The 11078-nt window shown below is 46.3% G+C and overlaps 1 protein-coding gene across 1 annotated transcript; it reads right to left on the bottom strand.

The window, feature by feature from the left end:
• Window positions 1-531: 531 nt before the first annotated feature.
• On the bottom strand, window positions 532-10827 carry BMP2 (bone morphogenetic protein 2). Its single transcript, XM_004697839.2, has 3 exons — window positions 10761-10827; window positions 9231-9580; window positions 532-1579 (listed from the first exon to the last, which is right to left on the bottom strand). Exons 2-3 carry the CDS (start codon window positions 9571-9573, stop codon window positions 735-737), a joined length of 1188 nt encoding a protein of 395 aa, XP_004697896.1. The 5' UTR covers window positions 9574-9580; window positions 10761-10827; the 3' UTR covers window positions 532-734.
• Between the last annotated feature and the right edge of the window lie 251 nt (window positions 10828-11078).

Raw genomic sequence — 11078 nt, 5'->3', positions numbered from 1 at the left:
AATTAAGAGAGAGAGGGTACCTATATTCAATCAGCAATGTCTGGTTCTTATTCCACCTAACGAGATTGTGAGTTCGCATGGATTGGACAACTACTCTGCAACATTCCTGAGAATTGAATAAGAAAATAATCTTGAAAGTCAGCAGAGTAGATTACCCACTTTTTTTTTCTCCTGGACTTGAACTTGTGACCTTAACAGTAGCGCTGCAAAAAAAAAAAAAAAAAAAGAGCAAATGTGCTAAGCACTTTGCCCGAGTAACCTTCCATGTAGACTTTTCCTCTTAAATACACACAACTGACAACTAAAATTTTTGGAAAATTATTTACAAACCCGATACTTCTTTTGATTACGTATAAATACAAATTAGCTATTTTTTTTCCTAAAAGTGGTTATAATAGTAAATAAATACAAAATAAATCTGTCCATTATACTTCATGTGCTGGGGTTGGACCCATATAAAATGTACAACTAAATACATTTAAAATCTTTTTAAGGAATAATTCTCTGATTAAAATATTTATTTTCCCAACTTCTTTTCGTAGATATAAATATATTTTCAAAATAGTTGTGTTTTTTTTTCCTTTTTTCCATTCCATTCCATAAATAAAGTCTTCATTGGGAAATATTAAAGTGTCAACTTGGGGGATTTTTTGCGTTTTTTTTCTAATATATATATATACATATATACACATGGATGTGTATATATCTACATATACTTATATAGTTCTGCTGGGCTAACGACACCCACAACCCTCCACAACCATGTCCTGGTAGTTCTTTAATACAACCTTTTCATTTTCGTCAAGGTACAGCATGGAAATAGGGCTGAGTTCTGTGGGGACACAGCACGCCCTAGGAATCTTAGCGTTCACGGAATTGACCAACGTCTGAACAATGGCATGATTCGTGGAGTTCAGGTGATCTGCCAGGGGAAAGGGGCATTCCCCGTGGCAGTAAAAGGCGTGATACCCTGGTGGGGCCACAATCCAGTCATTCCACCCCACGTCACTGAAGTCCACGTACAAAGGGTGTCTCTTACAGCCGTACTTCAGGCGCTTCCGCTGCTTGTGTTTTGCTTGACGCCTTTCTCTTTTGTGGAGGGGATGTCCTTTCCCATCGTGGCCGAAAGTTACGAGTAACGGCCTTATTTGGGACCAGCTGTGTTCATCTTGGTGCAAAGACCTGCTAATCCTGACGTGTCTCTTGGAGACATCGTGCGCCTCCTCTAAGTGGGTCACTTCCACCGCGAAGCCGTGATTGACATGTCCCTGTGCGGTCCACCGCGTCACCGCGGGCGTGACATCAAAGCTCTCCCACTTGCTTGCGTTCTGATTCACCAGCCTGGTGTCCAAAAGTCTGGTGACCGGGAATTTGGAGTTAGTTGGTGCAGGTTTGATAATTTCATAAATATTAATTCGATGATGGAAACTGCCGCTGTTTGCCAAAGCTTGCTGCATCTGTTCCCGAAAGACCTGAAGTTCCGCTGAAGTGACCAGCTCCTCGGTGGGGATCGATGTTAAATTAAAGAAGAATCGGCGGGCTGTTTTCCCATTTGTCTCTGGAAGTTCTTCCAAAGATTCTGACATGATACAAAAAAGATTAGAAAACAACAATCAGCAAGATAGAGAACACTCCGTGTTTTTAAACCTCTTTTTTAAAAGTCCCCATAAAATACAGGAGTCTCCCTCTTCTGTTTGTCTCAACATGCAAATTTCATAATTCATTGTAATGCTTTTGATCTAATACATGAACTCTTGCTTCCAGGTGGCTGTAATAATGGGGGCACGGTGAAGCATTTCTCTGGAATTCAGACTTGGGGGGGTGGGGTAGGGGGCGGGGAAACTTCAGCACTGTAGTTAGTAGAGGTCTAATGAGTGAGGATTTGAGGAAATTATTGCATTTCTTTAAGAAAAGAAAGGCTTTAATGTCAATCCCTTAAGCAGTGTTCTAAAACATTACTCTGCAATTTAGATGATTTACAAATCTCGATACAGATTCCAGTTTCCTAATTAAAGACTCTGAAACGCAACATCAAGATGACATTTTGCAAAGCACACCCTACTATTTTACTCCAAAATCCAGAGACAAAGGCCTGTAAGAGGCTCCACTTTGGAAACGTATGAACGGTACCGGGACACTGTAGTCATTAAAGCCGGATAAACAATTATGAGAAAATAGCTTCCCAACTGTTGCTATTCTCTCACCTCTTCATGACCTCAGTAATCAAAATCTCATTTTAGACAGTTTTGCAGAAGAGGTGGAGTGGGAGGAAGACTCTCTTCTGTTTTTCTTCCATTATTTCCCCCCCCTTTTCTTCTTTCAAAGAAGTCACAGCAGCACCCTAATAGGCTGCAAGGAAAATAGCAAAGCAAGGGAAACTTGCAAAACACCTTTCTGATACGCGTGCTACAAGGAGCAATCTCGCCCTTTCTCAATAAGTCATTCCAGATTTTTTTTATTCGTATTTCAAAACAGCAATTTTAAGATGCAGATACCTGAAGGAAGTTCAAATGTAAAGAGCACAGAAAAGTAACCCAGTGCTTCGAGTGCTAGTTGATACAACTTGAAAGATACAGAACTATGAAACGCTAGGGAGAGCCACCAGAAGTTGAGATCGTTCAGCGATCTTCTCTTGTAGCCATGGGGAGTTGCTGGCTAGAGCACATAGTTGAGCACTCAAGTACTGGTCTAAAGGTTGGCCACTGAGCCCATCCAGGTGCCTGGAGAGCATCCGCCCAAGATCACACAGCTATGAAAACCCAATGGAGCAGTTTTACTCTGCACACAAGGAATCGACTCCCACGGCAACTCACAAGTTCTAGCACATCCTGTCATTTTCTGTTTCTAAAGTGCCCACTTCACTAATGATTCCAATCTAAGTTCTTAAACAAAGCTATGTTGTCATAACGCCGTATTATCATCCTAAGTGCCCCTGCAGTACTTTTGCAGTTGCTTTTCTCCTGCAAACGGCTCGGACTTCCGATTCCCCACTGAAAGGGTCTCTCTGGAAACCCTTACCATCAAAGTAAAAGGCGCTACCACCCCACGCTCAGTGGAGCTTCTGGTGTGCAGTCTGAGTGTCAAGATCTTAAACTCTTGCTTTTCACATTCAAACGACTATTTTGGCAGGACTATATTTTCAAGTGCCTTGCAAATATAAAAACAAGTAGAACCACTAGTTTCGGCCAAAGAACAAGAGTTGATGAGGTCAGGGGTGGGCAGCACCGGACTCAGATCAGAAGGTTCTTTCTAAAATGCATCTGCTCAAGACCTCTAGGATGTGGGCACAGGCTACGAGGCGAAAGAACTGAGCCCCCTTGACCTCTTCTCCATGTTGGGCATTATTATTAAAATAGCGCTTCCAGTCTATCTAGAAAATCCTGGGTGGTGCAAATAGTTTCACATGCCCAGCTGTGAATTGAAAAGTTGGAGGTTCGAGTTTACACAAGTCCTAGAGATCCACTTTTGAAAAAAAAAAAAAAGGCAGCCAATGAAACCCTCCGGAGTGTAGTTCTCCTGACACATGGTGGGGTTCTCCATGGGAATTAATATGACACCCACTGGCCAGTCTAACCAGCCCAGCCCTCAGCAGCTTTCAACAAGTATCCAAGGTTGTAGAAGGTTCCTTTCGGTCTTCTGGAGAGCTTTCTGATGTTTCTGCAGGAAAAACTTTCCAGCAGAGAAGTTACGAGCTACCAGATGAAAAAGAAATAAGGTGAAAATGAACAGCAGCCCTCAAATTCAAGAACCCCCAAAGCCTGACCTGCATCTGAGCTACTGGAACATCTAAAATTGGATACCTCCTTGTCTTTCAAAGAAGAGGAAAGAAAGGAAAAATATCTAGGACCTATACTGAAGAGCTAAATGAATGTGAGCCTCTAAGTCATAATTGCAGCAAGGACCCAGCATGTAAGTACATAAGTAAACAGGAAGGAAGTTGACATAAATACACACCATTACTGGTTCACATACCACCCCCACACACAAAGTCTGCAATATAGCATGGCAAGCATGAGGATTCTGAACAGATGGAGACTTATATACAAGCCTTAGTACCTAACATATATTCTTGTAGACTTACACAATTATCAGTGGCTTATAAGTATCCCTTGTTGAGTAAGCCAAAAATGCCAGGGTCTAGAAGACTCTAGCTTTGCTTATTGTGGGCTCCTGAGCCTCTATGTTCTTAAGAAAATAGATGCAGTTATGCCAGCAAAACTAGGGGCAACAAAACGAAGGTGATGATGCGGTGACTATGACCTTTGGACTGTCATGCACTGCCAGTTTTATGGCTACCCCAAAAATCCACAAAATGAGGCTGTAGGTTCTCAACTTTTCTCCAGGTCAGCCTACCTGTGTCCACTAGACTGTCTCTAGACAAAGGTAGATTATGCTATAAACATCATCATGACCATGAGGTCTAGTATTTACTAAATGCTTTGCAGGTGCCAGGTTGGACACTGACAGTTTCCTATGAATTACCTCACAACAACCCAATTAAAGAAGAACTATCATTATCTCTTTTTAAAATGAAGTAGATCTCAGAGAGGTTAATTAACTGGCCTAAGGCCACAGAGCAGGACTATGAAGAGTATAAGTAGATGCCAAATTTTAAGCACCAGACTATAACTAATGTAGGGGAGGAGTCAAAAACTCCAGCAAAAGGCACCACCAGCAGGGAACACATTCATATGCAATAGTGTAACCATTAAGGGTGTGTTCAGTGCCAAGTGCAAACACATTGGCATAGAAAAGATACCGTAAGGTCCATAAATATTTCTAGGAAGAGATAGGTCTCATTTTTCTCCAGAGGAGTGGCTGATGGGTTTGAATCACTGACCCTCCAGTTCGTAGTCTAAGGCTTAGCCAACACCACCAGGATCACAACTTAAGGGATAGACTTTATTACCAGAGTATGGCGGAGACAAAAGACAGAACTAAAAGAACTGACAAGTAAGACAGGGCCCATTGAAGCCCTTTTTTTGGAAGCACTGATATTTTGTAACTCCTGGGATAACCCTTGGGTTGCTAACCCCAAGGTCTAAGGTTCAAACTCACCAGAGCCCTGAAGGAGAAATTAGTGACTACAGCTATCTGCTCGTATCAAGATTTATAGTCCCAGGAACCCTATATAGTGTACTATGAATCACAAGTCACTCAATGGCAGTGCCTTTGGCTTTATCCTAAGGAATCCCTGGGTGATACAAATAATGAAGGCCCTTACTTAGATGCTAAGCAAAAGTTTAGAAATTTTAGTTGAACCAGAGGTGCTGAAAAAGGCCTGAGGAACTACTTATGAAAAAATAAAAAAACAACAGTTCTACTCTGTCTTGGACAGTGTCTCTATGAATTGAAGTCAAATTGACAGCAACTTTTTGGGGGGTGGGGGACATCTTAAACCATACCAAGTTTGAGCAAAGAGTTATTGTTATTATCAGGTTGAGAATTTTGCAGCATTCTTTGGGCAGAAAACATCTCATAAAACAACTGAAAACCTGACGGTGTTCTGGAAAAATCACTAAAGTTAGAAATCTCTTCCCTAAAATAAGGAGAATGGCTGTGAAATCTACAATGTAAAAGAAGTTAGAGGATTGATATAGCAAAGAGAAAAAAAAGATTAAACATGCGGTATTAAATAGAACCCAGCTTCTTCCAAAGAGAAATGAAGGAGGAGGCAACTAACATAAAAGAGGCTGCTCAGTTTGACACAGTCCCCCTTTCTCTTTAATACCTGTGACATGATTGAGTGCCCTTTCCCTACCATCTGAAGGCCCAGGGAAATACACAAAGGGAATGTCTAAAGGAGAAAAATAATTCCTGAGAGAGAGCAAGCATGAACCTAGGGGCTATGTCCCCCGTAGAATGGCTCTTCCACTGGGAGGGCTTCTCATGACCACTGAAGCACCTGCAGGCCCAGGAAAGGACTGGTTTCAGGAGTCTGCGTGACCAAACACTTGGGTGTCCTAGGAATTTGTGGTCCAAGTTCCCCTTCACAGGGCAATGGCTGTTGGATTTTCCTATGATGGGATGCTTTCAAGATGTTAATCTTGATCTGAAATCTTCAGTCACACAATCCAGCTATTTCATGCACAAGGAAAACTGTACTTCAGAGACTAGAGAATTAAATTCCAATCTGACTGAAAACCATAAAAGACCACTGCAGGCAACCAATCCATTCTCAATGTTTCTTAGCCCAGCAAAGTACAAAACTTTGAAAGGTGTAAGTACTTTTCAATGACTTTGAAAAACAAATTGAGCACTGCTTGGACTACATAAAGGCCAATGTAGGGTAGACTAGGCTCTAACTAAAAAATTCAGTAGGAAAAATGACAACCGATAATTTTGTCTCAGATGGCCTACCATGAGGTCCCATTGTTTTTCCATTCTAAGGGACCCCGCCCTCAGTCAACAGGTGCTGCTCCATGAACCACAAGGTCAACAGTGTGAAATCACCAACTACTGTGAAAGAAAGATGAGTGAAGAGAAAGACTGTGAAGAGTTACAGTCTTGGAAATCCACAGGAGCAAGTCTACCCTGTGAGTTGGAATCGACTCAGTAGCAGTGAGTCTGAATTTACCAAATAGGCGCCATTAATGGTATAGGAACCAAAGCCCGCCTTTGAGCAGAAGTCTTAGCCCCTCGGTTTACCAAGCATTTTAGTGGGATGTATGGCACAAGTGCCACTCATGAACCTGATTCTGGGTTACACAATATAAAGTGATCTTCAAAAAGCACTGTATGCAATTTAGTGAGGACATAACCAAAAAAATGGATTTTGAAAATGAGGTAATATTCCAAGTTTAATTCCTATTAAAATGGATTTTAAGCAAGTTGGTAACTTCGGCAAATTCAGACTTTAGAAAGTCCAGTATCTCTCTGACATTGCAATAGCATCATTTATATGCGCTCTGGTTTTGATCAAGCCACTTATGAAGGGAGAACGAGAGACGCACAATGTGTCACAAGTGAAACTCCTACAACTGATGTTAAGTGATTGAAAAAATCTGCCTTTTATATTCTTAGCGGCTCTCAACCTGTGGGTGGCGACCCCTTTGGGCGGGTGTCAAACGGCCCCTTCACAGGGGTTGCTCAATTCATAACAGTAGCAAAATTTCAGTTATGAAGTAGCAACGAAAATAATTTTAGGGTTGGGGGTCACCACAACATGAGGAACTGTACTAAAGGGTCGCGGCATTAGGACGGTTGAAAGCCACTGTAAGAGGGGATGCAGAACCTCCCTGGCCTCCAAAAGAAAGGTATGGATTTTAGGTTTAGGATTTCCACGTCAAATTTCCAGGAGGTAGTCACACAGACGTTCTGGTTACTTTGCTATCCAGGAAAACTTCCATTAGAAAAACCTCTCAGTAGTGATAAAAAGCAAATAAAAACTGGATCTTTAATAACCTTAGGGTTAAAGGGACAGAATGTACACCAATGACCACATCTCTCAGATGACGGGGAACTGCATTCCGTTGATGAAACCTGAAGGAGTATAAGACCTCATTGCTGGGCAAAATCTGATTTCTGCTAGCAGAAGCAACTCATTATTAATGCTAGTGTTCCCTGGATGGAAGTCACTGGGTGGTACAAATGTTCAAGGGGCTCAGCTGTTAATTGGAAGGTCAGAGGTTCAAGGTCACCCAGAAATGCCTCTGACGAAAGGTCTAGCAATGTGCTTCAGCAAATGCAGTCATTGAAAACGATATGGAACACAGTTCTGCTGGGATGTTGGCAGCGTCACCATGCCTTGGCTTGGACTCAATGACAGCCGTGCCTTGTTAGTGGATGGAATCCTCAATGAAGGGATTTTGTTCTGGGAGCTGCCCCACTGTCAGCCAGCATTCTCACAAGTAGGTAAGTCATTAATTCCCCAGGTGAGGAACCTGGTTTGAGCTTTCTACCCTGTTTATACCAGAGTACAGTATAGGTTTCCACTTGAAATACACCTCCTCAGAAGGGCAAGGTAAGAAAGCCGCAAAAACTCAAACCCTCTGACAAGCAGTCGATTCTGACTCAGTCACCCGATGTGGGGTGAATCATTTTGGATTGTAAATGTTTAGGGGAGCAAACAGCCTTGTCTTTCTACCAAGGTCCCACTGGTGGGTTTGAATTGCCAACCTCGAATTGCCTAAACCACAGTGCCACCAGGGCTCCTTAAGAAAGAAGGACCATTTTATTCCCTCCTCCCCAATATCCTACATGTGGTTGCCCTGGGATATACTCATATTACTTTGCCATCTTTTCTAGAACTTAAAGTACCTTTGCTCTATTTAGAACCTATTAAGCCAATGGGGCATTAAAAAATGTAAAGAAAGGTTTGATGTGGAACATGTCTTTGACTAATTGCTCTAAGAGCTTAGGTACAGCCGCTCACTTCTAATATATTTCAAATCCACCAAATGTCTTTCTGATGAAATAAGCAGTGATGTTCCTCCCTTAACAAACCACATTCGGTATATAAAAAAGAAAAACCCACATTTCAGTGCACATGAAGAAAAACAGGCAGCTGCTGCAGAAAAGCTTTTATCTGAAGGCTTGTCTGGTCTCTACCCTGAGTCTCTATCAGACTGGAGTAAAAGACAAGAAAGTCATTGTGGAAACAGAGAGACTGATTGTGGAATTGATCTCCCACAGGGATTAGATCAGGATTCAAAATCTTCCCAAACCAGGCCCATATCAACTGTAAATTAGAAAGACTTGGAGCTCTGGTCTTTGATTTTTAATACCATCTCTGAAAATTCTGTCCTTGGCTCTGCCTAGCCTAAAACCCTGGCTTACACTGAAGAAACAGATGGATAGGGTAGGGGCGTCCAAACAGACTTAAACCCCAGTCGGTCCCTTTCTCTCCCCCTAAGGAATTCTGGCGTGTTTAGCTGACAAGGGGCATGCCTTTTGCCCTCATCTTCCCTATTGCTTGATTTCTCTCCAGTTCCTGAGGTGGGGGTGGGGGTGGGGTGGGGGAAGAGGAGTCGCCCTTCTGGCTGCAAGCCAGAAAAAAGGGTGCAGACTTAGCAAAGGGGAATCCCTGGCTCCCTGCAGCTCATGGCGCTTTAGCTGTGCGTGAAAGCCTGGACATGAAGCAAGAGAGCATTATGTCTGCTGTGCTCTGGCCAAACCGTCCGGTCCCCCCGGCCCCTCACCCCCCTGGATGTCTGCAGTCCGCCCCACGGGGGCTCTGCAAGGTGACTCCCGAGGCTGCGCCCGCTCCACCTCCGCGTCCCGAGCCTCACCTTCGTGGTGGAAGCTGCGCACCGTGTTGGCCCGGCTGGTGGCCTTTTCCAGCCGGTGGTCTGGGGCGCGCGCGCCAGGCTGGCCCGAGTGCCGGCGATACAAGTCCAGCATGTAGGGGGGCACCACGGCGTCCCTACTGGGGGTGGGTCTCTGCTTCAGGCCGAACATGCTGAGCAGCCGCAACTCGAACTCGTTCAGGACGTCGTCAGAGGGCTGAGACGAGGAACGACCCGACGCGGCCGCGAACTTCCTCCGGGCCAGCTCTGGAACCAGGCCAGCCGCGCCGCCCAGGAGGACCTGGGGAAGCAGCAACGCTAGAAGACAGCGGGTCCCGGCCACCATGGTCGACCTGCGGACAGGGCCGACGTGAGTCACCGAGTTCTCCGCCCAACCCCCTCCCCCACTCCCGCCATCCCAGCTCCCGGCCTGGCCAGCTCCTCCTCCAGGGTGCCCACCTGGATTGCAACAGTCGTTGGGTACGTGTCTCGCGGGGATCTAGCGCGGGAGTTTTTGAGAGTGGAGGGTCCCTAGGTCCTGAGCCGGATCACCCGCTCTTCCCATTCCCATGTCAACTGTCTGCCGTCTGATTTGGGGGCCTGCCCCATCCCAGCCCCCACCTCCCTAGTCAATGACAGTCCTGTTCTGTTTTTCTTGGTTGTTTTCGTATGACTCCCGCACTGACAGCCGGCACCGAACCTGGGGAAACCACCCCCCTCGTCCTGACACCCTCTGGCCACGAAACATCCCAAGCACACACCATCCCGTGCTTGCTTGCTTGCTTATAAACACAAATGGGGCATGTCACTTCCTCAGCGGCACTGTATAGAACTTCCTGATCCCTTCTGTACCTTCCAGAGCCTGCACATTAAAGGCCACGACTTTCCAACCCCACTTTCCGACGCCTGGTGGCCCACGCCCCTAAGTTGAGGGGTGGGGGTGGTCAGGGCAAGCCATTTCAAAGCCTTCCCGCCCCCGCCCCCCCGAACGCCCCTGGAGCCATGGAGACACACATGAGTTTTCCTGAGATTACGCAAATACCTATTACTTCACGGGTCAGCTGTGGAAAATGCGATCCACCAAAGTGCTGCCCTCCGCATTTCTGGAAACAAGGAGAACCCCGACTTCTTTCCAGTGCTTTCCCAAACGCAATGAGCACATGTCCCAAAGAAACTTGGGACGGGCGAAAGAATCGCTAGGGCAGGGCGGACAGGTTGGCAGCTAACGGGTGAGACGCAAGGGCGATTCTAAAGGACTTTTTATTTTAATCATCTAAGTGTTAACAGCCCTAATTAAATGCCGGGCAGAGAGGAGCCACGAGGGGTGGTGGGGAGAGAGCAGGTCGGGCCGGTGGGGCTGAGCACTCCCGCAGGGGGGGTTGGCTGCACGTGGACCTGAAGTGGGGGGGTTTGTTTATGTTGGGTCTAGCCGGGTTTGGGGAGCAGCGCGGCAGCCCCGACCTCCGGGGGTCCCGCGCCCAGCCACTCGCGCCCTCCCCACCACCACTCCCGGCCCGGGACGGCGGACCCTACCTTTAGGAGACCGCAGACCGTCTAAGAAGCACGCGGGGACACGTCCATTGAAAGAGCCGCCACATGGAAAATACTCCGGCCAAAGGACCTGGCGCGGGGAGTGGGTGTCCGCTCCCTTCCCTTGCCTCCTCTTCCCCCTCCCCGGCGCGGGCCGGCCCGGCCCCTCTCCGCGCCGGGAACCGCGGCGCGCCTGGCAGAGGAGGGGAGCGGCGGCGGGGCTCGGGGGCGACCAGGCGGGCCCCGCTGGGGCAGAGGCACCGGCGCGAAGTGGGGAGCGCAAATGCGGCTGCCTTCAAGTTTAAGTCTCCAGCCAAGTGC

Source organism: Echinops telfairi, unplaced genomic scaffold, assembly GCF_000313985.2.
Source record: "Echinops telfairi isolate 266 unplaced genomic scaffold, ASM31398v2 ScPeMD7_5592;HRSCAF=6446, whole genome shotgun sequence".
Classification (NCBI taxonomy): domain Eukaryota; kingdom Metazoa; phylum Chordata; class Mammalia; order Afrosoricida; family Tenrecidae; genus Echinops; species Echinops telfairi.
The sequence above is the reverse complement of the archived record's forward strand: the minus strand, read 5'-3'. Positions and strand labels throughout refer to the sequence as shown.

Coding starts and splice junctions, on each gene's coding strand:
- BMP2 (XM_004697839.2), bottom strand. CDS start 9,573: ATGGTGGCCGGGACCCGCTGTCTTCTAGCGTTGCTGCTTCCCCAGGTC. Junction 1,580..9,230: donor GCGCAGCTTCCACCACGAAG/GTGAGGCTCGGG, acceptor GTATCATGTCAG/AATCTTTGGAAGAACTTCCA.